The 27,633-nt window shown below is 36.8% G+C and overlaps 2 protein-coding genes across 2 annotated transcripts; one reads left to right on the top strand and one right to left on the bottom strand.

Annotated features, from left to right (window-relative positions):
- Window positions 1–976: 976 nt before the first annotated feature.
- LOC126718580 (cyclin-D1-1) lies at window positions 977–5,150 on the top strand. Its single transcript, XM_050420865.1, has 6 exons — window positions 977–1,503; window positions 2,356–2,442; window positions 3,155–3,253; window positions 3,333–3,534; window positions 3,693–3,823; window positions 3,926–5,150. The coding sequence occupies exons 1-6, from the start codon at window positions 1,243–1,245 to the stop codon at window positions 4,142–4,144; spliced, it is 999 nt and encodes a 332-aa protein (XP_050276822.1). The 5' UTR covers window positions 977–1,242; the 3' UTR covers window positions 4,145–5,150.
- A 17,426-nt stretch (window positions 5,151–22,576) lies between these two features.
- Window positions 22,577–26,660, bottom strand: LOC126719848 (uncharacterized). Its single transcript, XM_050422360.1, has 3 exons — window positions 26,566–26,660; window positions 26,030–26,469; window positions 22,577–25,896 (listed from the first exon to the last, which is right to left on the bottom strand). Exons 1-3 carry the CDS (start codon window positions 26,658–26,660, stop codon window positions 22,577–22,579), a joined length of 3,855 nt encoding a protein of 1,284 aa, XP_050278317.1.
- Window positions 26,661–27,633: the final 973 nt, after the last annotated feature.

Here is a 27,633-nt window from a genome sequence, read left to right as displayed (position 1 = left end):
AAATACCCCCCTTCTCTCTATCTCTAAGTTGTTTTTGTCCTTTCTCTGTTGATCTCTCTTTCATTAACGTTGAAATTACCTCATTAGGAATGACAACTAGTCTCCACTCGTCCCACCTCGACTTACAAACTTCAACAAACTTAATTTCCTAGCCCCTCAAAGGGGTGGTAGGATGATTAGTGAAGACCCCATCATAAGATTCCAATTTCTACTTAATAATTGATATCCACTTTATAATGATGGCTCTTTATTATAAGTTTATTAACTTTCGTATAAATTTATGGGTTATACTAACGATTAACAATCTATTTTAGGAAAATTTTGACATCACTTTTATAGAAAATGAAAAAAGCTGTTAAAACATTAATTGTTTTTTTTTTTTTTCCAATAAAAACTTTCTTTAATTAGATATTTAACCAGTGCCCTCAAGACACTCGTTAGCATTTCCCTAAATTTATATATATTTATCCATTATATAATAAATGGGACTAGGGTCTCATAGGAAGTTGCAAAGTACTAATGTGTTGGCCACCCGAGCAACCAACAACCAATATGCCATCATCTTTTTCCACGTGGCATTATATGATTGGGCTAGTAAATTATCCAAGACTATCTAAGCTAATGAAAAACCTCGACAGCCACAGCCACTAGCCTCAGATTAATACATCTAACTGTAATGTAAGACCAAACAGCAATCTTCCAAAGCTAAAAGGTGTTTAGCATTAGCAAGTAACCCAAAAACATATACTATTATTATTATTACTACATTTTTCCCCGACACAATTCAGAAAATCTACTATAACCTGTAATAATAATAATTTTAAAAAAAAAATCAAAATCAAAATCCCCACACGCACTTCGTCCTTTCCTTTTCCTTTGGTCACTGTTTATATAAAACTTTAGCAAATAAAATTAAAAAAATGAAAAACAACTACAATATACCTCACATTTATATATCCAACGAAACAGATAGTCCTTTCAAGTTTCAACACAAACCCCGAACCCAACGCCAAAACTTAAACCACACACTCACTCTCTCTCTCTCTCTCTCTCTCTCTCTCTCTCTTTCTCTCTCTCTCAGAGACACACAGACACAGACACACACACTCACAGAGAGGGGAGACAAGACAAGCTTGGGTGAGTTGTCTTGGGGGTAGTTAAACATGGGAAGCAGCAGAGAATGAGAGTGAGTTGTGGTGGTAGCAGACTAGCTAGCAGTAATAACAATTATTGGCAGCAATCATGTCGATACTATCGTGCTCCTCCGAGTGTTTATCCGATGACCTGCTTTGCGGTGAGCAAGGGTCCGAAATCTTGTCCGGTGAGTCGTCTCCGGCGGAGTACTCGTCGGACTTGGACTCCTCGGCTTGTAGCGAAGAGTCCATAGCCGAGTTCATCGAGGACGAGCGTAACTTCGTTCCTGGGTTCGATTACCTCGCTAGGTTTCGCTCTCAATCCCTCGATGCTTCAGCTAGAGAACAATCGGTTTCGTGGATTCTCAAGGTCTGGTTTTTGCTTCTTCTTCTTCTTCATCATCATCATCATCTTCATCTTCCTTTTTTTATTAGATGATCGGACTTCGAGTTCTGCGTTTTTTACTGTAATGCCACCCGACCGTTTTATGTAGTTTTTACGTAGAGATCTGATTCGACCACCTCGGACTTCGGAGCCGCCATCCGATGTTGGCGCATTTTAGCATCTCTCTCCGGTCTTGCTAACATGCGCCGGGGTTTGCTAACTAATATTATTATAGAATGTGTAAATTTTTTTTAAATAAAACCTCCGATCTTTTTGTTTTTGCTTTTGATTTGTTTTGATTTTTTTAATTATTTGGTCGGAGAAATTAAATGGTCAATATATCACTATTTATGACGATGAGTCTGTTGAAATCAATGGATTCCTTTCTTCTTATTCTTAAATTAATTAAGATGTTTTTTTCAATAAGTTATTGAAAATGATATAATAATATTGAAATGCAGTTAATGTATGCCTTTAAGATACACATGGTTGAGTTACAAAACTTTTTACATTCACAATTTTATTTTTAATGTCACATTCAATCACTATTTATTATCATGAAGGGTATGTTTTATACATTTTTAATTAGGCATTTGAATCTAGACGTTTTTCTAGAAACATAAATGCTTATTCACCTAAAAGCCATTGGCATTAATTATATCATTGTTCTTGTTTTATTTAAAGACAAACGAAAGATAAGGCTTTTGAATTAAATTACTCCTATCCTTTATGAGAGATGTGGACAATATTATTATCCGAATTTATATATATTTAAAAATCAGCAGAAATTATGTTAGATGAAAATAACAATTGAATATTTGTATTGCGTTTTTGCAGGTTCAAGCATATTACGGATTCCAGCCATTGACGGCGTACCTCGCCGTTAACTACTTGGATCGGTATCTTTATTCTCGCCGTTTGCCGGTAAACTTTAATCAATAGAAATTAATATTATTTTACAATCTATTTCAATAAAATCAATATTTATCGCCGCGAGTTTCTAGTACCATAGTAGGACTATTCTTTAATGACTTTTCAAAGGTACAAAGTAATTATTTTTGACTTTTCAACATGACAAGGACCTAAGTAGTGTGAGTAACGTTTTTAGACTTTATGGTATCCAATATCCACTTGTCCAAATATATATGTTTAGTGGTTTTTGTACAGTAGAGGTGTACGTACTCTCTTTTTCAGTCTTCTAGCTTAAGCTTATGATTACTTACCCAAAAAAAACAAAGGGTTTAAGATTTTGATCCAATAACCCATCCCAAAAGAGAAAAGAGATTACTATATAAGTGTTTGGTTAAACTTTAAAGTCCGACAAATTACTTATTCCTTATCATTTGTTACGCTTGACTTTGTAATAACTACAGTATAAAGTACGGATTGCTACTTATGGAGCCTTTTATATGAACTTGGCTTATGTTCTTTGTTGTTGTCCCGCACAATTGAGTGCACGTGGGAACATTGGCATTTGTGCCACTATGTATATAAAAATGGAGTATCGAACAGTTCGATTCCACAATGCACAGGAATCTTTAATAAACCCCCATTAATTATAACTGTTACTTATACTATTGAATAAGCTAATGCTATTCTTCTTTTTTGATTGCTAATAGTGTTGTTACTGTTTCAGCAAACAAATGGGTGGCCAATGCAACTGTTATCTGTAGCTTGCTTATCTTTAGCGGCTAAAATGGAGGAACCTCTGGTTCCTTCTCTATTGGATCTTCAGGTACATATATATATTAGTGTCTCTAGCTATTATTTTGTTCAATTATGTGAGCATAGTACTAATGTAAAATGCATTATAGGTGGAAGTAGCCAAACACATTTTTGAGCCTAGAACGATTCAAAGGATGGAGCTTCTTGTGCTTAGTGTTTTGGATTGGAGACTACGATCCATAACACCATTCAGCTTCATTGCTTACTTCGCATGCAAGCTTGATTCGGCAGGAACTTATGCTGGTTTTTTAGTTTCAAGGGCGACTGAAATCATTTTATCTAATATTCAAGGTAATATATGCTGATACTATTAGGTACGTACATGCATGCACACATGTACGTATATGGAAATAAAGAATAATTACGTATTGGAATTTGGGGACAAAAAGGGTCATTCTTTTACAATAAAATTGAAAGAATACTTTTTCTTTTTTATGACGTGTCCACAGAGGCTAGCTTTCTTGAGTATTGGCCATCATGCATTGCTGCCGCAGCCATACTTTGTGCAGCTAGTGAAATTCCAAATTTGTCTCTTGTTAATCCTGAACATGCTGAATCATGGTGTGATGGACTACACAAAGTAAGCATGTAACAATGTTTATGGTTTATGATTATTATAGATAAAACAATCTAGCTGTTATATGTTAATTAATCTATTATTTTTGGCTTCTGTTTTTTTTAGGATAAAATCAATGGTTGCTACCAGTTAATGCAAGAATTTGTTCTTGACAATAACACCAGGAGGAAGCCCTCAAAAGTGTTGCCACAGCTTCGAGTTACAATTTGTACTAGAATGAGGTCCAGTGATTCATCGTCATCATCATCGTCATCATCACCAAATAAAAGGAGAAAATTAAACAGCTACTTATGGGTAGATGATGACAAAGGAAACTCGGAGTAATGGAAAAAAAAAGGTGGGAAAAAAATTAAAAAAATAAATAAAAAAGCAAAGAGACCTCAATAGTTTTTGGAGGGTCTTTTTTTTTGGAGATCAAAAATTGACTAGAGTGATGGGTGTAGATTATAGTATATATAATGTATGTATCAGAGTTTGGTGAGTTTGGAAAAGTTTACTAATTTTTTGTTCTTAGTGGGGATGGCCATTCATTATTAATGGCTTTGCAGATTCCCAAGGGAGAAGGAGGGGAATCGATTGTTATATAAATAAGTATTTTGGTGAATGGGAAAGTGGGGAAAGTTGAAGAAACAATGTTGTTTTTAATAGTGGAGTCATGGAGTGTGAAAGAAGTGGGTGATTGAATTCAAAGGCAGCATTGATTGTTGAATGAAAGGAAGGCTTTGGTGGGGGCCAAATTTTTATAGGGTTTGGGATGATGAAAAAGATCATAGGGGGTTTGGCAAAGATGAGAGATTCAAGTTTGAAAGTTTGAGATGTGTTTAAGGGGTTTATAAGTCAAGCTTCTCATCTATCTACCATCATTGCTTCAACTTCTGCGTCTTTTCATGATAAGGAGGAGATGAAAATGAATGAATGAATAAGAAATCAATCGGCTCCATTTTGTAGACTTTTTTTTTTTTTTTCTTTTCTTTTGGAGTGGTATGTGTGCACACGCTTTAGTTGTGTAGCACACACGTGTGTATGTGTGCTTTTTTGGCGGGAAATGTCCCCTTTTTTTTCTTTTTTTTGGCCTTGAGCTTTTGGGCTAACCTTACTGAATGAGGGGTGTTCATACGTGTATGTTGGTTACACGTGTGTATACTTTTTTTTTTTTGGTGAAATTTTTTATTTGTTTTTCTTTGGAGAGGAGAAAATAAACCTCTTTCTTCATGGCCTAAATTAATTAAGTTTGGCCTAACAAAATATATATACAAAAGGTCTTTGGGGCCTTTCATGCGTGTTGTATTTGATTCATCATCAATATAATAATTTGTAGATCTCTCTCTCTCTCTCTCTCTCTTTCGCTGTCTAACTGTGCATGGCACGTGATTGATAATGGAAACTTTTGTAGTTTTGCCATTTGTTTTTATTACTGTATGAAATCACTTTTCATGAACCAGTCTGGAATTTTATTAGGCATAGCTCAGTGAAGTTGAAGTGACTGGATGACCCTACTACCAATAAAGACGGCTCATTCGGTGATTATGACTCCTTAGTCGGTAAACCCTCTCGTGAACTATTCATTGCTCTTTGTTTTCTTATTATTCCCTTTTCAGATGTCAGAATAAAATTCTGCCTCACACCCTCAAATATCTCTACAGTGTCAAAGGGTTTTTTTCTTTTTCTTTCTTGATGATCAGTGATCACACAAGAAGTACGGTCAGTTGAGCTACACGGTTTTTGGCTACTCTCTATGGTGTCAAAGGATATTTTTCTTTTTCTTTTTTATGATTGTACTAAGAAGTATCAATCGGTTGAGCTATACAGCTTTTTTTGGACACCAGGTAGATAAATAAAAGAGAAGCATTAGGAAAACAAAACTTTATATCATATCGAAGCCAGGTAATCTTATGGTGGACCGTGGATGTATGTATATATGGCGATAATTAAGCGCTTAAAGTGGGTGCAGTAGTGATGTATTCTCTGTTTGAAAAGCAGAGGGGGCTTGAAAAAGCTTCTTTTAAATTAGGCTTCCTAAACTACAAATGGGAAAAGACCAGCAAGAAGTTGTCATTTAGTCCCAGATCCCCGACATGGGCATATTATTTTTGCATGTAATAACATAGCACAATGGCCCATCATATGGCGCGTAAAAAGGTACCCCATGCATTTCAGGCATTTGTTATGCAAATCTTATCACCTCCAAGAGTGACAACAAATAGCCTAGCACCTTTGACAAAGCATCCTCCATCACATCAATTTTTTTTTTTTTTTTTTTTGGGTAAATGAAAATAGGGGTTCGCTAGGTTACGTTAATCCTCAAGCAGAGCACTAAGGTTAAAAGGCTCTTGGTCCAACCCGTATAGATACTCACCAACAGACTCCTGCTGACAGCAAGACTCGAGCCTAAATAGGTTAGACGAAGTATAAAAGCCTTACTAGCTAAGCCAAGCCTCTATCGGCCCTCCATCACATCATCATATATATATATATATATATATCTATAACATTCATGCACATCAGAGGTATTATACATATATGTCACTGCTTCAATGGACCACCGTGATTAAAAATATAACAACATATATAGTGACAATTGTAATTTAGTTTCGTACATTTTTTTCCTCCAATTTTCTCTTGCATGGTTGCTTTAATATGAGATATATATGCCATCGAATCAAAGACAATTAGGACCACTTGATTTATACAATTCAGGGTTTTCTTTCATACACAATAATTTGAGGCCTGCTTAGAAACATTGGATGTGATCTACAATGATAAACACATACCTCACTTTATATACTTTGTAAAGAGCTTTCAAGCTCGTCCCGAACAATGTGGAACCCATAATCCACGCCGTGTAGGAATCCACTTTATAATTTTTATGATGAATAATCTATAAGTATAATATTTCCTTCTAGTCAAAAAAATTTGATGTGGCATTTCCTCAATAGGGCAGCTAAGTGGGAGCCATGAAGATTTGAACCCAACACTTCCAATCAGAAACCAACATCTATTTGCTATTAAAAAGGTCACCCATTAAAATAAAACATGGATCTGGTTTGGTGATCAACAACTGATAAATCTGAATAGCCCACCTCGTGGTTGAGATATATATGACAAAAGCTTGATAGTAATTATAAATAGATTGATTTAATTAAAGAACACGAATGGGACGGGCAATAGGACATTTTTTGGAATGCAATGACATGGTTACCTTTTAAAAATTGATCTGAAAATTCAACCCATAAGCCCACCTTATCTTTTCCCTAAAACAATACTATTTCCCAATTCACATATGCCTCTAGCAATAATTAAGCAAAGTGGGTAGCTAGGTCGTATATACCTACAGCATGATCATATTTTATCATTGTTACTTTGATTTCATTGAAAAAATAAATTTAAGACATGGCCCCTATTGTAATAGTTTGTAGAGCACATTCATTAATTTTAAAAATTGTTCATGTCTTTGATATGCTGAAAACACATATGGCTGACTCTTGAGTGTAACTTTGACACATTTGTCATTTGATATTGCAAATTAGGGAGTCGGTGGTGACGTTTTGCCATCTCATTGGACAAGAAAAGATGGAACATATGAGAATTTGGATTTTGTACGAAATTGGTTCCCACTTTTTTATCCTATAATCATGAAGGCCAAATAATAATTATACCATATGGGAGTTTGTGTAGCTGATGATTAATCTAGTAACTATAATTCACCCATTATAGGCTTATAGCATGTACAAAAAGAATGACTGCTAATTAATAATTATCAACTATTAGTTAAAACTCATTAACATAGTTTTTTATAGACCAATAAGATGACCCAAAAGGCATATACGGCTTCTTTATCTAAGCCCATGAAAGGGATGATATTGGAAATTCATGGCCCCTACTCATACTTTCCCTTTTCATGCAATAAAAAATTTCCCACTCACTTTCTTTTCTCTAAACGACCTGACTTTTAAAGGTGAGGAATCCTAAGTATAAACCCAAAAGCCAAAAATTCTTTTTCCCTCTCAATAAAAAGACGGAGTTTAAAGAATAAAGAGTGTAAGAAGGAGAATATATAGCTCTTTACCCAATTTTTTTTATTTTTTTTAATTTCATGGGGGAATTTTCCACTTTAGATGGCAATGACAAAGATAGAGGACCCCTAAGATTCAGCTTTTAAAGATGATTTTTAGTTGTAAAACCATATGCTCGTGGGGTTGCTGCAAAAGTCCATTGGCCCCTTACACTAAAGGTTCAAAAGCTAGAATGATATTGAATTCTCAGATATGGTTTGTGATTTTATGCTGAATGCAAGACAGTGCCACTCTCTTAAGTCCATGGGGTACTCAAATGTCCCCATGCCATGTTTTAAATTGCTAAAAGAAAAGCAAAAGGAAAAGCAGCTGAAAAAGAAAATTTGGATCATATATACTCCCTTATACGTAAAAAGGTTATATCTTTGTCTCTTCAATATATATTATTGTGCCAATGCATGTATAACATGGTTGATTTCCAGTCAACAAAACTCAAATAAATATGCTTTTGTTCACATAATGACATCCAAATATCCATTACAAATTGCCTTCATTGCATTCTTAAATATAGATACAGTACTCAATGTTGATGTATAAGTACATTTGGTAATCAAATTTTCATGTTCTAATATATATATTTAGCTAGTGCTACATGATTCTATGAATTTTTTATATATATATTCCCTTTGAGTGTTGGGGCTAAAAAGGTAAACATTTGCAAGGCGAGCCCGAATGTTGGCTTTTCCAACTCACATTCCTCTCTTTGGATGCCATGAAAAGAAGTTGAAAGGGTAAGATGGGAGTGGCAACTCTCGAGGGAGCGTGTATGTCATTGTGTTCTTTATTGCTTTGTGATAGTGCATGGACCTCCATTTTAAAGAGTGGAGACAAAAGAGTCATCGTTTTAATCATCAAAAACATGAAACCCAACTTCCCTGGTTGATTCATCTAACCTATACATATTATTTGGTTTTTGTCATATTTCACAAAGCATTTGATAGGTCTTACATCCGGAAATTTGGGAAGCTCGTTTGCATGTAAGACACTCTGTAATAGTCGAGGCGTAATAAAGTTAACAAAATGAGAGTTAAACTTAGATATAGTTGCTTACGTGTTGTACTTTAGGTGTACTTTAGATTTTTTATTTGAATTTAATCTAATGATTATATTAATCAATGAACTATATAGTTAAATTTAATTGTCAATAAAAAAAATAACTTTGTTTTTGTTATAAGAAACTATAGCCAAATAAATAAACAAAATAAAGTAAAACAAAAGACCTAGTAAAGCAGGTTAAAAAACAAAGAGAAAAGGAGAATGAAAAAGAAGAAGAAAAAAAAAAACGAACCTAATTTTACAGTGTCGTTTAATGGAGGTAAAAGCTCAAAAGAAAAGTTGGAACAATTTTTAACCAAAAAAACAAAGTAGGATCAATGCGAAAAGAGAAGATTTAGCCGAAAGCCTTCTACCCAAATTGCATTTAAAAAAAAAAAAAAAAAAAGAGATTATGAAAGTACAGTTAAAAATGCTTTGATAAGAGAGGTTCTGGAGTGAGTACGTGTTTTTAATAGGAAATTATGCCTTTTATGAGTCAATCTATCAAATTAAAAAAAGAAAAAGAAAAACAGACAAACTTTCAGCACTTTCTTTGTCTCATCAATATATATCTTTGTACTAATTAAGTGATGTAAGAGAAAAATAAATTTAATTAGTTCCTGTTATGTTTCATATAAATACTAGAACATTTTGGTTAAACATCTAGAATCTCTTTACCTAAACTTCAAACATGCAATTCAGAAATATTAATATAAATGAACAAATAGAAATAGAGAATTCATTGTATTGCATTCCACGTCAATATCCCACAATGGAACCAAAAAAAAAAAAAAAAACGACTTCTCGGCAATAATTTTAACAGGAAGAAATTCATTAATTAGCTTATTCTCTCCTATAAAATAAACCCAATTTTTTTTAAAAGGGTCATTTATTTATTTTAAGTGTAGAAATACTATACATCATAAATTTTACAATTCCCTGATTAAAAAAAAATTCTATTAGTCTTCACAAATCCTTGGCTAACTTTGGATCAAATAGGCAATGCTATGCTCTTGGAGCAGTGCCATGAGCTCTCACAAAAGGGGTTGGACTCAATTTAGAGCACTACTCTAAAAGTATGTAAGTTTTTTCTGGATCAAATTACTATTGCTACATAATATATATTAAAGGAGACTGATTTTGTTCAAAAAAAATAAAAGGAAGCTTCGTGGATTCCTTACTAAACTAGTGAAGGACATTGCACATGTTCTACCAACAAACCAACGTCAGCGAATTGGTAAAAGATGATTAATCTGATAAGCTCTTTTATTGTTCATTGTTTCCTACTTATTCTACAAGGTTGTAAAAGAGATATGGTCGCTTTAAAGTTTTAGCAAGTATTGAGCAAAAGGAGTGTCCTTGGATTTTAATTTATAAACGCAAACGCTGTTCACATTGCTTTTGAAAATGCTTAGCAGACACCCTTTACACGCAACTTTTGAAATTTATGTAAAGGCAGGTTCATTTCACTAATTCTTTGCTTTTAGTGACTGTCCCCTATAAATTATCTGAAGTTTATATGCCAAAACCAAACAATATATGTAAATACTTTTGGGATTTCTCTCTCTTTCCAGGAATGTTTTTTTGGTTGGATTCTCCAGAAAATGTAGAAAAAGTTTAGTTCTGGTATTTAGTTCTAGTATACTCTATGTGCAATTTGTTTATGTGTGGAGATCTTTGGGAGCTATGACTACTTTTCAATAACTTGTAGTTTAATAGTATTTATTATTTTTTTACAAGGAGAATTGAGGTTCAAATTCTCCTGCCCTCACTTGTTATAACTAAAAAAAAAAACTTCAAGAGCTATGAAGTACTGGTATGGGTACATATTACAAATACTACAATGTTTATGGTTTGGATGCGATGATACAATTTTTTAGAATTTAATATGCAATATGGCATGAATAATGTAATTTATTTATATATAATTAAATAATTTTGAGTACATAATATGCTAAGTATTTGTTTAAAATATTTAAAATGCTAAAAAGCATAAAATATGTCTAAATAGTAAATTAAAAAACTATTAGTCCTAGAGAGAAAGGAGAAAAATAAAAATGCTAAACAAGAAACTATAAAATCAGTAATTAAAAGTACTTAATAGTATGATTTTCTTTGTTGGGCCAAAAATGATTACCATGAGTCAATTGTGTCAATCTTTTTGAGATTTTGGGTTCTGATCTTGGAGCCCATGTTTCTTGATCGAGGACTTCTAGCCCAAACCCAATTCATTTTGGCAAAGGGTTGGTGAGTTTATTTTCAGACTGGGTCCATCCTAGTTTTGGGCTTGACAGCAATTTCCATAAGTTGCTGGACAGTGAGATATTTTCAGGTTTTGGTGAGAGCCATTGTTGGACCAAAGGTTGGAAAAGGTTCATTTTGTAACAACGTGTGTGAAAACATCTTAATTTAGACCCATTTGTGTTTTAATTGCTATGATACTAGTTGAAAAAAATTCTATTTAGATCCAAAGTAATTTACTAATTGTTAGAGTACATTTTTTTTACACCTAATTTTATTTAAGTATGACCTATTTATTTTCAAACACCACTAAGAAGTTAATAGGTTTTCACAAAATATTTTTTTGCCCTATTGTTATGTTAACCAAAAATATTTCATATCTTATTATCTAAATTGAGTCGTGATATAAACTATCACAAAAAGTCCAAAAAATTCATATCTTATCAAATTTTACTATTATTATTTAATTAAGCGCAAAACCGGCCGTATGAGCCCAATGCACACATACCATCCTTTTTTTAAAAAAAAAAACCCAAATCTACTAATGCTTGGCAATATTTCAAAAACCTAATCCTCATTGGTAATATATCAAAAACCCAATTCGCATTGGCAATATTAAAAGCCCAAACTAGCTACTTGGCACTATTTTGTAAAAAACCCCAAAATTATCAATACTTGGCAAAATACTATATTATAAGTATTTCACTTAAAGTCCAATGATTAAAAACGTTTTAAGTTCTTAAACCTATTACTACAATATTACAAACCTATGAAATCTATCTTATAAAAACCCATGGTAACCATTTATGTTACGTGACACTATTCATTTTTCCAAAACCCATGACAAACATACATCAAGCCCAAGCCTATGGAGAATTATGAATTTGTGTTACTAATATAAAAACTCATGGCAAGTTATGATTTATTTTAAACCCATAATATTTATTTATTTCATACCATATTATAAACCCATGGTAACTATTTATGTTACATAACACTATTCGTTTTTCCAAAACCCATGACAAACATATATCAAGCTCATGGAAAATTATAAATTTGTGTTATTAATATAAAAGCCCATGGAAAGTTATGATTATTTATTTTAGACCTATGACATTTATTTATTTCAACCATATTATAAACCCATGGAATTTATATAGGAACCCATGGTCACTATTTATTTTATACATTCTTAATATCTATTTCCAAGACTCATGATAATTATTCACCTTATTATGATTATCAATAAAAAAACCCATGATAATATCACATTATTCCACTATAGTGGTTGTTACCATATTTTATTTGAAACTCATGGATATTGCCTCTATTTAAAATTCATGGTAAATATTATTCTCAAGAAATATTGGAGATCATTATTTAAAAGCCCCAAAGAAAATATCATTTACAAAAATAATCCATAGCAAAAATTATGAGAAACTATACAAGTTGTTATTTAAAGCCCATGGAAATTAATACCCAAAACCTATCATAAATATTTATTAAAATTCATGTATTCATTTTATTTCTACTAACAACTAAAGCCCATGTGGAATAAAAATCCATGGCAATATATGGTAGCTTTGTCAATTTTGTAGGGCTCACAATGAGAAAGCAAAAGGATAGGCCCAAGTAGAGATAACCACCAAGTTAGAGGCCCACAAAAATACTCAACCCTCATGGCCAAGCCCAATATGAAATCTTAGCCAAAACAGCCCATGTGTACAAATTGACCCTGCTAGAGACCTCCATTCAATTCGGTCTTCCGCTGGAGGTCACCTCAAGAAGCAACTAAACTCCCAAACCAAATTAGGAGCTGACCACCTGTCCCACTGCCAACTCTGACGTGAACAATACCAGAGGCTGACACCTAAAGGTTAATGGGCAATTAATACCCTTCTTTCCCAAGTTTTGGTCACAACTCAAGGAAGCCATAACCAAGACCTCTAAGCTTATGAAAACCTCAACCAAATAATTTATTTTATTACTAAAAATGTCTGTAATCGGTTCATGAACCAAGACCATGAATCCTAAAGGGGAAAATTTGGGAACATGTGGTTTAGAGGGTATAAAGGGATCTCTAGCGGAACTCTCTGAAGTGGACTTAAACTTTGACATTTGGCTTAGGGTGTTGAATCCTACTTCTTAGGGTCCAAATCTCAATTTCAATACTAGGATTCCTCTTTAATACCTGCCTTAATCCCATTGGCTGAACACAATCTCAAAATTCTTAGCATTTAATGTAAGATTATGCTGATTTTTACCCGTGTGACATTACCTAAAGAAGCAAAACAGCTCCAAAAGCAAATCTCCCATTTTAGGCCAAATCTTAGGATAATTATATTAGCTATTTTGCCCCTGAATTAGTCCTACGTTTTGGAATTTTGCTAATTAATGCTCCCTTAAACTCCCCTATAAATGCCTAAGCATACTAGCCCACAAGACACCAACCCCTCTAAAATTTCTGATTTTCTTGTCACTTTGCTTGTGATTTAACTCTCCCCAAGCTCATAAATCATTCCCTTTAGCCCATACTCACTTAGCCTCAGACATTCCTTTTCTTTTTATGCATATTCATAATCCATAAATGCTTTCTAATTAGTCATAAACAACCCTTTACCTATTAAAGATTTAGTTTCAACATTAACTCTATCATACCATCACAAGTCTACATAACCACTCACTCAAAACAGCCTATACTACCCTTTTCATGCCCTACATATATATTCCCCAAAAATCTTAGTTCAACATTTGCTGCACTGAGTTGGAATCTCTCTCTTCCTTCATTTCATCCTATTTTTCCTCTTTTACTTGTAATTATGAAACCTTTAATCCTTGTTTATTGTTATTATGATGAAAGCCATAATATTTTGGATATTATGGAAGTTTTCCCTTATGTTGACTTAATAATAATAAGGAAAACATATGATTTTTACAATGTAAACACACTTATTAACCTGTCAAACGTCTACCACTAAAGGTCTGTCATATTCACTACTGGATCATGTTTCCTTTTGTGTACTTGTTATAATGGGCCCACTTTTATATTAATCTACTATGGAGGAAATGCATAATTTTTACTATACAAATACGTTTATTGGTTTTCCAAACATCTACTATTTGACATTTCTCTTGCTTATTGCTAGATTATTATTTAAGCACTTGTTATAGTGGGTCATCCTTTGTGCTAGCTTATCTTTGTATGAGGTATTTTTGGGGTCTTATTATAATCTTTGTTGGATGCAACCTAGACCTTGAACAAAATAGGCCTTTTACACTTCACCGATAGCCTTTGGGCCATGTTCCAAGCCTAAAGTCAAGTCTCGATCTTGACTCCCCTAACATCATGTGGGCAACAAAAAACGTCCCCAACACTAATTTATACAACTGAATAAACAATATATATATATATATAGATTTTTTTTTTTTTTGAGAAAGACAATTGAATAAACAATCAATTTAACAAGTTTAGTATGAATTCCAAATACAATACAAGCAAATATATTAACCACAAATATGATATACCAAATCTAGAGCAATAATAGTTTCAAAAAAAAAAGTAATAATAATAATAGTTTCAAAAAAATATCTTAAGGAATAATAATAATGCAGTAAAAACACAATACGATGCTGTTTAGTTCGCTGTTGTGGGGCCAGAGAATTCGTGGTCCAGGCCCACTCTACATTAGGGCCCAAGGCCCAAGCTGAGGAGAGCCTTTGCCGAGGACGACCTCATGCTCGGCACCTCACGAAATGCCTGAAGAAAGGGGCAAACTGAATATAGGGACAGAGCAAGGAAAAAAGCTACCAACATCATAATACAAAACCCTTTATCTGACAAGCCCATACTCTAAACCATGCCCTTTAACTTTCCCAACGATCCCTAACCACTCTAGGTATGGGTTGACAGGACAGGTCTGTACCCCAGAAAGTAAAACTTACACGTGGACTCTAAAGGGGGAAGCGGACACTAGTATAAAAGGATAAACCCCCCAGAAGAAAGGGGGGCTGGAAGAAAAAGGAAAAAAGAAGGGCACAAGGCTCCTTGGACACCGTCCGAGGACTTAAGTCCTACGACCCGTAAAAACAGAGGGCTTAGCCAGTTATGCCCAGCCCTCCCATATGAGAGCTTTCATAGAAGCCACGATTAAACCGCCCACCTGTGCCCAAGGTCATGCCTTTCAAGCCTACTCTCTACAAATCATATTGTTGGGGCCCTTTGTATACGAGTCCAACGTCATTCATGGGTCGTTACAAATCGGCGTTCTACAATTGGCGCCGTCTGTGGGGAAGGTTTGCGCGTTGGCTCAGGTGGCGGCGGAGTTGAGCCTTTGTCAAGCAAAGGTCTGCGAGGGTGCCTTCATTTCCAGCGACATGTTCTTGTTCCAACATAAGTTTCCACTAGGAGCTATGCCTGGCAGTGCCAAGGGCACGAGCAATTCTAGGGGCTTCCAACATCAAGCTAACCCCTCTCCACTTGGGTCAAGGGGCTAACCTTTGGAAATTAAATCAATATCAATAAATAAATGAAACTTGTATGGTCCTCGGACCCAAGCCTCTGGGGAAACCAACTACTTAGAAGAAAAACTATAAGTTTTGGACAGAACCAAGGTCTTGTATGGTCCTCGGACCCAAGCCTCTGGGGAAACCAACTACTTAGAAGAAACACTATAAGTTTTGGACAGAACCAAGGCCTTGTATGGTCCTCGGACTCAAGCCTCTGGGGAAACCAACTACTTAGAAGAAACACTACAAGTTTTGGACAGAACCAATGCCTTGTATGGTCCTCGGACTCAAGTCTCTTGGGAAACCGACTACCTATAAGAGACAATACGGGGTTTGGACACAACCTGGACATTATATGGCCCTTAGAATCTACCCCGAGGAAGAGTTCCCCGTTGATAGTTGGGCTAATCTCTAAACTGCATGGATTCCCCAGTCTACCCTCAGATCCTCAGTACTTAGGGGATTGATGCAATATAAGGCCATACGTTGTCAAAACGCGGTCAAAGTCCCTTACTGCTCGGTTGCCCTCTCGGATGAATTATTTGGAGTTTATCGTTCTCGGATGGTCGCCTCGCATGCATTGCGAAGCGCTCAGCCGTTATTTCGGTTAGTTTCAAGAGTTTAATCTATTGGGAATTATCATTATTATACTTGATAATGTCAATAAGTTCAAACTAGTAGGATTTTGTTTCAAGGCTTTTCCTGCTCTAAGCATCATTAAAGGAAAATACACATGTAATATTCATACACGAGGCAATTGTTGTAGAAAAGAAAAGTGTTTGAGAATAAACAAATTCATTTCTTACTAAGACAAAGAAACAGTACAACGTACAATGAAAGAGCTTAAATAAGCTCATACTGAAACTAACTACACAAGTGAAAAGAAAAGATACAAGGAAATGAAGAAAAAGCCGAAGAAGAGGTGCAGAGAAGAGACGTGCTGCCGCTTCAAAATTTCGTCTAAGGGAGCCATTCCTTAATACTTTTACATGCCTATAACTCAGGCAGCCAAAGAGCCCAACTCAGGGCTTGCACCGTTAAAGAAAAGGTGTAGAGAGCCCGACTTCGGGCTAGCGCAGCTGAAGAAAAGGTGCAGGGAACCCAACTTGAGGCCAGCACCATTGAAGTAAAGGTGCAGGTAGCCGGAAGTTGATGGGCCTCCACGTAACCATGCCTGTGATATAGCAGACGGCGCTGATGGCGGAAAACTCTACTTCTGACGCACCAAGAATCTGGTGCGACCAGTACCTGCTTCGGATTTTGACTAAAAGAAGGAGAAATACTATTTCCCCCTTTGTCAAGACGGAAGATTTTCTTGAATCTGTGCCTCCCCTGCCCAGACCATGCCACCTTGAGCATCGGAAGGACACAGCGCCTCTGTGGCGGATGTAGTTCCTTTACCCCTATCCGTATCTCAAACATGTTGCACAAAGGACGGATAGCACTGAATACGAAAACTATGATTATAGCTGAAGGATTGTGATTTTGAAGAGAATCGGAAGGTTTGTATGTAAGGAAAACAACCTCCTATCCTACTTATATAAAAGATAAGGTGGTGGCATTCAATTCGTGCAACTTTCCAAGGAATACTACGGACAAGGCAGAGTTGGCTCAATTTCCAACGCCATTCACAACCGTAGGATCTGAAGATCCTCGTGAAGACGCGCCTCGAGTATTGAAGCGTCAAAGGACTCCACGTGAGTGGGTAAAGGAACGCCTCTCAATTTGGCACGTCCTCCATGTAAATGGAAAAACACAAATATTAGTAGAGTACAGAATCTGAGAAGCTATGATGTAAGCCCAACATTACCAAAACCCTCCTCCCCAACTAAAAGTCGAGCAGCAGGATTTTGAGGGGCTATTGTGGGGCTAGAGAATTCGCGGCCCAGGCCCACTCTACATTAGGGCCCAAGGCCCAAGCCGAGGAGAGCCTTTGTCGAGGACGACCTCATGCTCGGCACCTCACGAAATGCCTGAAGAAAGGGGCAAACTGAATATAGGGGCAGGGCAAGGAAAAAAGCTGCCAACATCATAATACAAAACCCTTTATCTGACAAGCCCATACTCTAAACCATGCCCTTTAACTTTCCCAACGATCCCTAACCACTCTAGGTATGGGTTGACAGGACAGGTCTGCACCCTAGAAAGTAAAACTTACACGTGGACTCTAAAGGGGGAAGCGGACACTAGTATAAAAGGATAAACCCCCCAGAAGAAAGGGGGGCCGGAAGAAAAAGGAAAAAAGAAGGGCACAAGGCTCCTTGGACACCGTCCGAGGACTTAAGTCCTACGACCCGTAAAAATGGAGGGCTTAGCCAGTTATGCCCAGCCTGCCCGTATGAGAGCTTTCATAGAAGCCACGATTAAACCGCCTACCTGTGCTCAAGGTCATGCCTTTCAAGCCCACTTTCTACAAATCATATTGTTGGGGCCCTTTGTATACGAGCCTAACGTCATTCATGGGTCGTTACAAATCGGCGTCCTACAGCTGTGATATTACATTATACAGTAATATTACATTATCATAATCTTACATTAATATAATTTCAATACAATAATATAACATTACATTGTTTAGAAAGGTGATGAGATTAAGCTGATGTGTATCAAGGGAGTAACTAGATAGAATCATTATCATTAATGTATTCTGTAGTGGGCCTTTTTTATTTTATCGGGCAAGGTTGCCTCCTGCGGTACTGGACCCAAATATTCTGAGTAAGGGAGTTGTAACTGGTCCAACTACAACTCAATTTGGTTCGGTTTGTGTGCAAACTATGTATCATTCGCCAAGAGCACGCTTACGACGGGTAAAGTTGTTTTAGATGAGTCGTGGTAGGCAGATATGATAATAATAAGACAAAAGAAAAGTACTTTGATTTATTAATTAAAGTGAATAGATAATCTTTAATCAAGAAAATATAATCATAGTTTAACAACAATCACTTTTATAAAGAAAGTAAAGAGAATAAGTGGGTAGTATATGGATTAATTAAAAGAAGAAAGAAACCAGATCAAATATGATCCGTAGGACCAAAACCAAAGAGGGAAGAACACCTCTTCTCAAAGTGAATAATCTCCTAGGGAAATCCTGTCGTGGAAATTAATCACTTTGAGGGAAACAGACCTGAATGGTTAGTGCATAAGAGAACTCTTTGTTTCTGGCAGAGAGCAGGACTTTGAGAGGGAAAGAGGGAATCAACCTATTAGTGTATGCCTGCCGCTCTAACTCTCTATCTTTTCCTTTCTTTCTCTTCTAATATTCCCCTTTCTTATCTTTTTTCTTTCTTCTTCTTTTTCTTAATACTTGTTTTCTATTTCCTGGTTTTCAAATTCCTACACCGTGGTGCTTATCGTCCTCCCTTGTACACGACAAGGGCCTCTTTTTATAGTGCCTGCCGTGACCGGATTTTACTATTTTAGCCCTTAACCACCTTTGTCTCGTTTGGGTGTACTTGCCGACCACCATTGGTCCGTCTGTGTGTCACTCCCTTTCGCCAGACAAAAGAAAACTATTTTGTTTGTTTATTTGCCGTGACACCCTTTCCTGCTATGGTATGGGTGTCTTCTCCCTCTTTATCCCTCATGGCATGCACTTAGTGATTTCAACTCAGCTTTGCTTCTTTTGGGTGGTATGTCATCCCAGTAAGACACTTCACCCAAAAGAGCCTAAGCAGGAACCTCAAAATAGGTTTTTTCCCTCTCTCCACTGCCAAACCATGTCCTTTTACCACTGACCCATGACCTCACTATGTCCTGTATTGGCTGGGTACAGGCTGGTGAGATCTGGACCTTGCGCGTGCTTCTCTTCCATGTATATCCAAAATCTACCTGCTGCTCATGCATTTGCCGTGGTTGACCTGCACAGTCTGACGTCTGTTTTTGACTATTTTCTGGTTCCCCTTTCTCTTATGGCTTGCCCCACTCAAAGGGTGGGCATTGCTTGACGGTGGGCTTTGCCTTTCTTCAGCCCACCTTTTTTTCTGCTACCATCTCCTGCCGTGCCATTCCATCATTCCTGCTGCGAAGTTGTTTGCCTCAATCTTGTTGGGTCTCTTTGGGCCTACCGTTTATTCTTCTCCCAATGGCCCAATGCGCGTGCCTCTCTTCCATGTATGTCCAAAATCTACCTGCTACTCATACATTTGCCGAGGTTGGATTGCACAGTCTGACGTTTGTTTTTGACTATTTTTTGGTTCCCATTTCTTTTATGGCTTGCGCCACTCAAGGGGTGGGCATTGCTTGACGGTGGGCTTTGCCTTTCTTCAGCCCAACTTTTTTTCTGCTACCATCTCCTGCCGTGCTATTCCATCATTCCTGCTGCGAAGTTGTTTGTCTCAATCTTGTTGGGTCTCTTTGGGCCTACCATTTATTCTTCTCCCAATGGCCCAATACGGCCATTGGTTCTTTTATTATATTACTGGCAGACTCCTGTGTCCCATTTGTTTTCTCTTCCGCGTCCCTGACCCATTTGCTTTCCTTGGGCTTCCTCAGCCCTTTTCTTAACTTCGCATTCTCATGGGCTTTTACTGAGTTCTTTGGGCTTCTCTAGCTCAATTACATTATCCCTCATCCTTGGGGTTCATGGGCTTGCCATCAATCCCTTACTTTCTTTGCTTTCATCCCTTGGGCCTGCCATGGCCCGTTCTCACTTTTCCACATCATATACTGCCCATGGTTTACTTATTTCTCTCTTTTTGAGCTCCTTTAAGCCCATTTACCCCCTCAAGACCCATTTGTTTACCTCATGGACCTGTGATCCATTATTCCTGCCGCTTGGGTTTAATGGGTTTTCTATCCATTTACCAATTCTTTTCTGTCCATGTTATTGGGTTTCTCCTTTCCACTTGGACTTCCAAAATGGCCATCAACACATTCAAACATAATAAATTAATTAAGATAATTGAAATAGAAACAAAGCTATTTACTTACATCAACACCTAAAAGGATTACAAAATACCCTAAACTAGAGATAATACAAGTAAAGAAAGTAAAAATAATTAGTTTGAAAAGGTGTCCTTTGTTTTGAATGTGACCCACTACTTATATACTTGAGACTTAGACAATTAATTGCAGTTACCTGTACCATGTAGCACATCATCCTTAATAGTTATCTATGACTTTTACTGTGTTATCATCTTCTCTATTTCCAACATTTAACTCTCTCTCTTTTTTCTTTTTCTTTTTTTTTTCTTTTTTTTTTTTTTTTAATTTTGAAATTATTGTAAGTATGACTTCCAACTACTATCACTTTTAATAAGGGATTGTAACATCATCAATAACGTGTTAATCATGCTACTTTTCAAACCTTTTTAGCTATGTATGACTTTCACCTATGTCTCATCTCTCTAATGATATTTATAATTTAATTATAAAATAGGATTATGGAAAAAAAAAAACTATATATATATATATATACACCTTTTCAAATAGAGAATTCTCTCAATTTCACAATTAAAATTTTATTTACACTATTTAATAGTGTCCTCTTTTTTTTTTCTTTTTCTTTTTTTGTTTATAATATAATCTATACTACTAATAAAAGGATTCCCTATTTGAGTTTCATCATTTTACGCACCAAAATATCCTCACACAAAATCTAAAATCACATACCCATTTAATTTTATTTGCTATAAGTGACAGCAAAAATGTTAAAACCACAATTTGGCATTATTTAAACCAACCAAGACTTTGTAACCGTGTTCATCTCACTACATGTTAGAATTCAAATCCGCTCAATTATCCTATTCGAATTCTCTATTTGAAAAGTTTGTTTCCTATTTGAATTCAAATACTCTCAATTATCCTATAAAAAAAATTATTTTTTTAAGAAATTATTATTATTATTATTATTTTCATAGGAAGACTATAACTTTCATTAATTAATAAAAGACATTACATCATGATGAAGAGCTTGTTCTAAGAAACAAGAGTTCTCTTCCATCCAAACTAAAAAATCAACAATACCACAAGCATGTTTAGCTAAAAGATGAGCATGTGTATTCCCTTTGCGTTGCACATGAGAAAACCTTACATTGCGAACCTCATGACAAGAGTCAAGAATCCCATACACTATAGTAGCCTCCAAAGCTACTGAAGGAGATAATCCAGCAAGAGCCCGATAAACAATAACTCTAAAATAAAATCTTGAGTAAGGAATTATGTATGGTTACTTTAAAACAAAGTGATAAACTTCAAACTGAACAATTTCTAACAGTTTTCTTCATGCATGCCTCTCACTAACTCACATTTAAATGATTAACACAATCTTAAATTTTAAAATTTTAAAAAATTGAAAAAAAAAAAAAAAAAAAAACAACAAAAGACCAGAAAACTGTACAAAGAATGCATGTTAATCTTCAACACTCACATGAAAAAGACAATGAAAAAGGTTCTTTTTTTTTTTCTCACTTAATTTTTTTAGTTAACTAAACACAAACAAGTTTGTTTATATACTGCTATTGTTTGCTTCAATTTTTATTTACTTACCAATTTTTCAACCTTAGATATCTATGCCAAACAGCTTATTTTTCATCATTGGAGATTATTTGATTGGTTTCAGTTCCTTTTGGTGGTTTGATTATAATTTTACATTTATGCTAAGTTTAATCAAATTATGCAACATGGTTTGCATTTATACAGTCTAACCGTTCAATTTTGTCATTTATTTGCTAATCTTTAGTTTTTTTTTTAATTATTTTTTTTATTTTTTATTTATTTTCGGGAAAATTATGACACTATAGCACAAAAAAAGAGTCTCGTCATATGCACTTTAATAGCTTACAAGGCTAGTTATAGTCTTCTTATAAAGCACGAGACTAGTTATCTAATAGCTTACTATTAAGTATTCTTTTTTTTTTTGAGGAACAAGAACTTTAAACTTTATTAAGGAAGAAGAAACAAATCAGCCGTGATCGGCACCAAGTACATGAGAAAGGTGTGGAGGGACATTTTCCGTCCATACCAAAAATCCCCTAACATGTCTAGCATGTTGAGCTAGTTTATGTGCTACCATATTACCCATACGACCCACATGAGAGAATCTAATATTGCCATCTGCCATCATGGATTTTGCTGAACTAAGAATATGTCCAAAGGAGGATAGAGATGCTTCTTCAGACTTTAGTGTTTTAATAATATTTGCGGAGTCTCCCTCTAAAATGAATGAAGTGAAGCCGAGTCCCCGTGCAAAAGAAATAGCTCTGGCAGCAGCCAAAGCTTCTGTAATGTCTGAAGAGTATGGAAGGTTTGCTTGCTCCGAGAGAGAAGCCAGAGCTTGTCCTCTGCTGTTTCGGATAACAACACCCAATCCCGCTTTGCCCATATCTCTGAATTGGGCTCCATCAAAATTAATTTTGATCTCTCCATCTGCCGGTGGTGACCAACAATCCCGCGAACGATGAGGGTCTCTATAGAGTGCGGCTGCATCTAAGTTAGCTTGTTGAAAGACTTCCAAAGCTTGAGTAGCTGTTGGGGCGACCTGTGCTAGTGGAAAGTCCTTTGGAGAGGTGCGGACCTGGTTTCTGCGATGCCAAATAGTCCACATTACTGATGCCAACAGTTCTGGATTTTTCTTTTCTTTGTCCGTGTACAGAAGCACTTCTTGTATGGAAGAAAACACCTTTATCTGCCTGAACGAAAAGGTTGATAAAGAACCCCACACCTGTGTAAGTTGTGTGCAGCTCCAGAGTGCATGGAAAACCGATTCGGTCTCTTGTTTGCACAGTTCGCAGACATCTTCGTTTATGATATGCCTTCGCTTCAGATTTTGTTTCACCGGTAAAGCATTATGGCAGGTCCTCCAAAGGAAGTTTCGGACTTTGTTTTGCACATTGAGACTCCAGATTAATTTCCATACTTCCTTATCTGGCTGTACAGGAACGTCTTGTGGGATTGGTGCATGGTCTGCTGTGAGGAACCTTGTACCCGATCTTACTGTATAAGTTCCTGATGGAGTGAACGGCCACACAACTGTATCCTCCACCGTATTTTGACACAATGGAATACTTAAAATCAATTCTGTTTCCAATGGGGTGAAGAGTCCATTCAACATATTATGATCCCATTTCTTTGTGATTGGATCTATGAGTGCAGAGACTTTCATCTCCTCAAAACCACTTACCACTTGTGATTCAATTCTCGGATGGGTTTTAGAAGGCAACCAAGCATCGTTCCACACACTAATAGCATCTCCACATCCCACTCTCCACCTTGCTCCCTTCAATAATAAATCCCTTCCTTTTAGTATGCTATGCCAAGCATAAGACCCCGAACTTGAGTAGGAAGCTTCTAGGATAGAGCAATTTGGAAAAAACCTTGCCTTAAAAACCCTATAAAGAAGAGAGTTTTTTTGGTGAAGTAATCGCCATGCTTGTTTTGCTAAAAGGGCATCATTGAAGTTTGCCAAGTCTTTGAAACCCATACCCCCTTCCAATTTTGGTTTGCAAAGGGTGACCCACTTGACCCAATGAACTTTTCTTCTGTCACCTTTTTGGCCCCACCAAAACTTTCTTATGAGACTCTCAATATCTCCACAAAGTCCTAAAGGAAGCTTGAAGCAACTCATTGTGTAGGTTGGTATTGCTTGAACCACAGCCTTGATAAGGATCTCTCTTCCCGCTTGAGACAAAAGCTTTTCTTTCCACCCTTGAAGTTTTTTCCATACTCTCTCCTTAATGTAGTTGAAGCTAGCCTTTTTGTTTTTTCCCACCAAAGATGGTAATCCCAAATACTTCTCGTATTGTAGGATTTCTGGTACTTCCAAGGCAGATTTGATCTGATTTTTGACTTCCTCGGATGTGGACCTGCTGAAAAAGATGGTAGTTTTTGCTTTATTGATTTGTTGACCCGAACATCTTCCATAAAGTTCAAGTATATCCAGAACTTGTTGGCATTCCTGGATTGTTGCCCTACAAAATAACAGACTATCATCTGCAAAAAAGAGATGGGTTAGTCTTGGGCTATTTCTGCATAGGGCATAACCCTTAATATCACCTTTCTCCTCCGCCTTAGTGATGAGGTCGTTTAAGCCTTCCGTGCATAGCAAAAAAAGGAATGGTGACAGTGGATCTCCTTGACGGATACCACGAGTAGGTTTTATCATCCCTTTTGGCTCTCCACTCACCAAGATGGAATAAGAGACCGTCTTGACACAAAGCATCATAAGTTTAATCCATCTTTCAGTAAATCCCACTCTTCTCATGACTGATTCAAGGTACGACCATTCCACCTTGTCAAATGCTTTGCTCATGTCTAATTTGATAGCCATATAGTCTTCCTTGCCCACATGCTTCTGCATACTATGGAGAGATTCAAAAGCAACTAGAATATTATCAGAAATTAATCTGCTTTTTGTAAAAGCACTTTGATGCTCAGAGATGATCATTGGGAGAATTTTCTTTATTCTATTTGCCAATACCTTTGAAAATATTTTGTATAAAACATTACAAAGGCTGATGGGTCTAAAATCAGAAGCATATTCAGGGGAGTTAATTTTTGGGATGAGTGTAATAAAAGTGTGGTTGAGATTATCAGGAAGGCAAGCAGAATTAAGAAAATGTAATACAGATTGAGTAACGTCATTACCAATTGTACCCCAGTAGTGTTGGTAAAACAAAGGAGGCATTCCGTCTGGGCCAGGGGCTTTGAGAGGTGCCATTTCTTTAATTGCTTTCTGAACTTCCCATGTAGTAAATTCTTGCGCCAACTGATTGTTCAAGTTTGAATTGATCACCTTCTCAATAGACTCTGTGGCTGCATCACATGAAACCTGATTTGCAGATGTGTATAAGTCTTGGAAATAGCCAATGAGTATCTCGGTTACCTCATCATTGCTTGAACTCCATTGCCCATTAGTGGACCGAAGCTTCTGGATGGTATTTTTCCGCCTTCGTTGGGTAGCCCGGCTGTAAAAATACTTTGAGTTTCGGTCACTCTGAGTAGCCCATAGCACCTTTGATCTTTGGAGCCATAGCCTATTTTCCTTGTCCATCAATTCTGTAATCTCATGCTTTAATCTCTGAATTTTGAAGTTTTGTCCAGTGCACATCGCCTCCTTCTTAGCTTCAGTCAGCTCTTTCCTCTTTTTCTTCAAGGTATTTCTAATGTTGCCGAAGTGGTCCCTTTCCCATCTTTTTAGTTCTCGGCCACACCTTTCAATTTTTCTAATGACTTTTGTTGCTGGATCATCCACTCCCCTTTCTTCCCAACTGGCTTCTACAACTTCTGTACATGTATGGTCCGACAGCCATTTCAAACCGAAATGGTTTTTTTGCACATTGAAATTCTAGGCCCGCCATATCTATCCATAGTGGGCAATGGTCTGAAGAATTTGACTTGAGATGGTGGACTTTTGTACCTGCAAATCTTAAAAGCCAATCGTTAGTAGCCAAGGCCCGATCAAGTCTTTCCCATAATGAATGACCTGCTGAAAAATGTTTTTGCCATGTGTACCAAGGCCCTGAAAAACCAAGGTCAATAAAGCCACACTCATCTGCTACATCTCGAAATAGTTGCATCTGTGATTGGTTCCTGCTGCTTCCTCCCAATTTTTCAGAGCTTCTCATGATCTCATTGAAATCCCCGGCGCACAGCCAAGGGATATTATACTTTCTGTGAAGTTGTCGAAGCTTGTTCCACGAATCAATCCGTTTATGCGTCACTGGTTCACCATAAAAGCCTGTGAAACGCCATGCTTCCTCCTTCCCTTTGTTGATGATGGAATCTATATGATTTGGCGAGCAATAATCGACATGCAAGTCTACTGAGTTTCGCCAAAAGAGTGCTAGACCTCCACCTCTGTTATTTCTTTCTACAAAAAATAAGTTATCAAATTCGATTTTCTATTTGATTTCTTTCAGCCTTGCTTCATCCGTCCATGTTTCGGCTATAAACAGGATGGAGGGGTCTTTTGCTCGAATCACTACTTCAAGCTTTGTTCCTGTCCGCGGGTTCCCAAGCCCGCGGCAGTTCCAGACAATGATGCTCATGGTTCTTGGCGGGACTGCACAGCAACCTCCGCCATTGAAGTTTCTGTGTTCTCATCTTTTGAAACCAAGACTTTCTTCTTTGGTAAATCCGAATGGTCTTCCTCGTCAATCTCTCTGTTTCTTTTGTTTAAAACAGAGTGTTCGGAAAAGCTCTCAGGTGGCATAATATTTCGGGCCATTCTTTTCCACGTGCGTATGGGAGTGTTTTCAAGTGGGGTAACATGCATGGTCACGTGGGGGTTACTAAGAGCATTCATTTCTAAAATATTTGCATTTATTTCAGAATTTTTTGCACCGGGTTGAGAGTGTGTGGGGATAACAGAAGGCTTGACAGTTGTAGAGATTGAATGGGGGTCAAACATATTCAATGCCGAATCAATTTCTTCAATCTGATTTTCAAAATCATGTGGACGGTTATTTGATGGGGCGGAATTTGGGGTGGGATTAATTACCTGAATAAGTGGTGATAATGATGGCCTAGAATTTCGCACAAAATCTTCCACAATATCCTCTGTTTCCATGTGAGATGTATGCGGACTAACCACGTTGGAATGACCGTTACTAACCCCCGCCGGAGAAGGTCCTCCCTGAGAAGCCACCAACGGAATCTCCATCGCTACTCCATTATTCTGTCCAGACGTCTTTTCCGTCACTCCACCAAGCCCATCACCCATTCCCGAGACCGTAGTGTATGAGGACCTTCTTGGATTATACGGAGTGGCCCGCAACCATGCGTCGTATTCCTGCTGGACCTGTTTAATTGAACCTTTCCCGGCTAGCCATTGTTCACACTCTTTCTCATCATGCGTTACCAAGCCACACCAGTAACAGAAGTTGGAGAGCTTCTCATATTTAAAAGAGACCCAAGTCTTGCTTCCCTCGTCCAGAACAACTCTTCGGCCTCTGCTCAATGGTTTTGAGACATCTATTCTAACCCTTACACGTACAAAATCTCCGCCCACCATCTCCTTTT

Source organism: Quercus robur, chromosome 3 (assembly GCF_932294415.1).
Source record: "Quercus robur chromosome 3, dhQueRobu3.1, whole genome shotgun sequence".
Classification (NCBI taxonomy): domain Eukaryota; kingdom Viridiplantae; phylum Streptophyta; class Magnoliopsida; order Fagales; family Fagaceae; genus Quercus; species Quercus robur.
The sequence above is the reverse complement of the archived record's forward strand: the minus strand, read 5'-3'. Positions and strand labels throughout refer to the sequence as shown.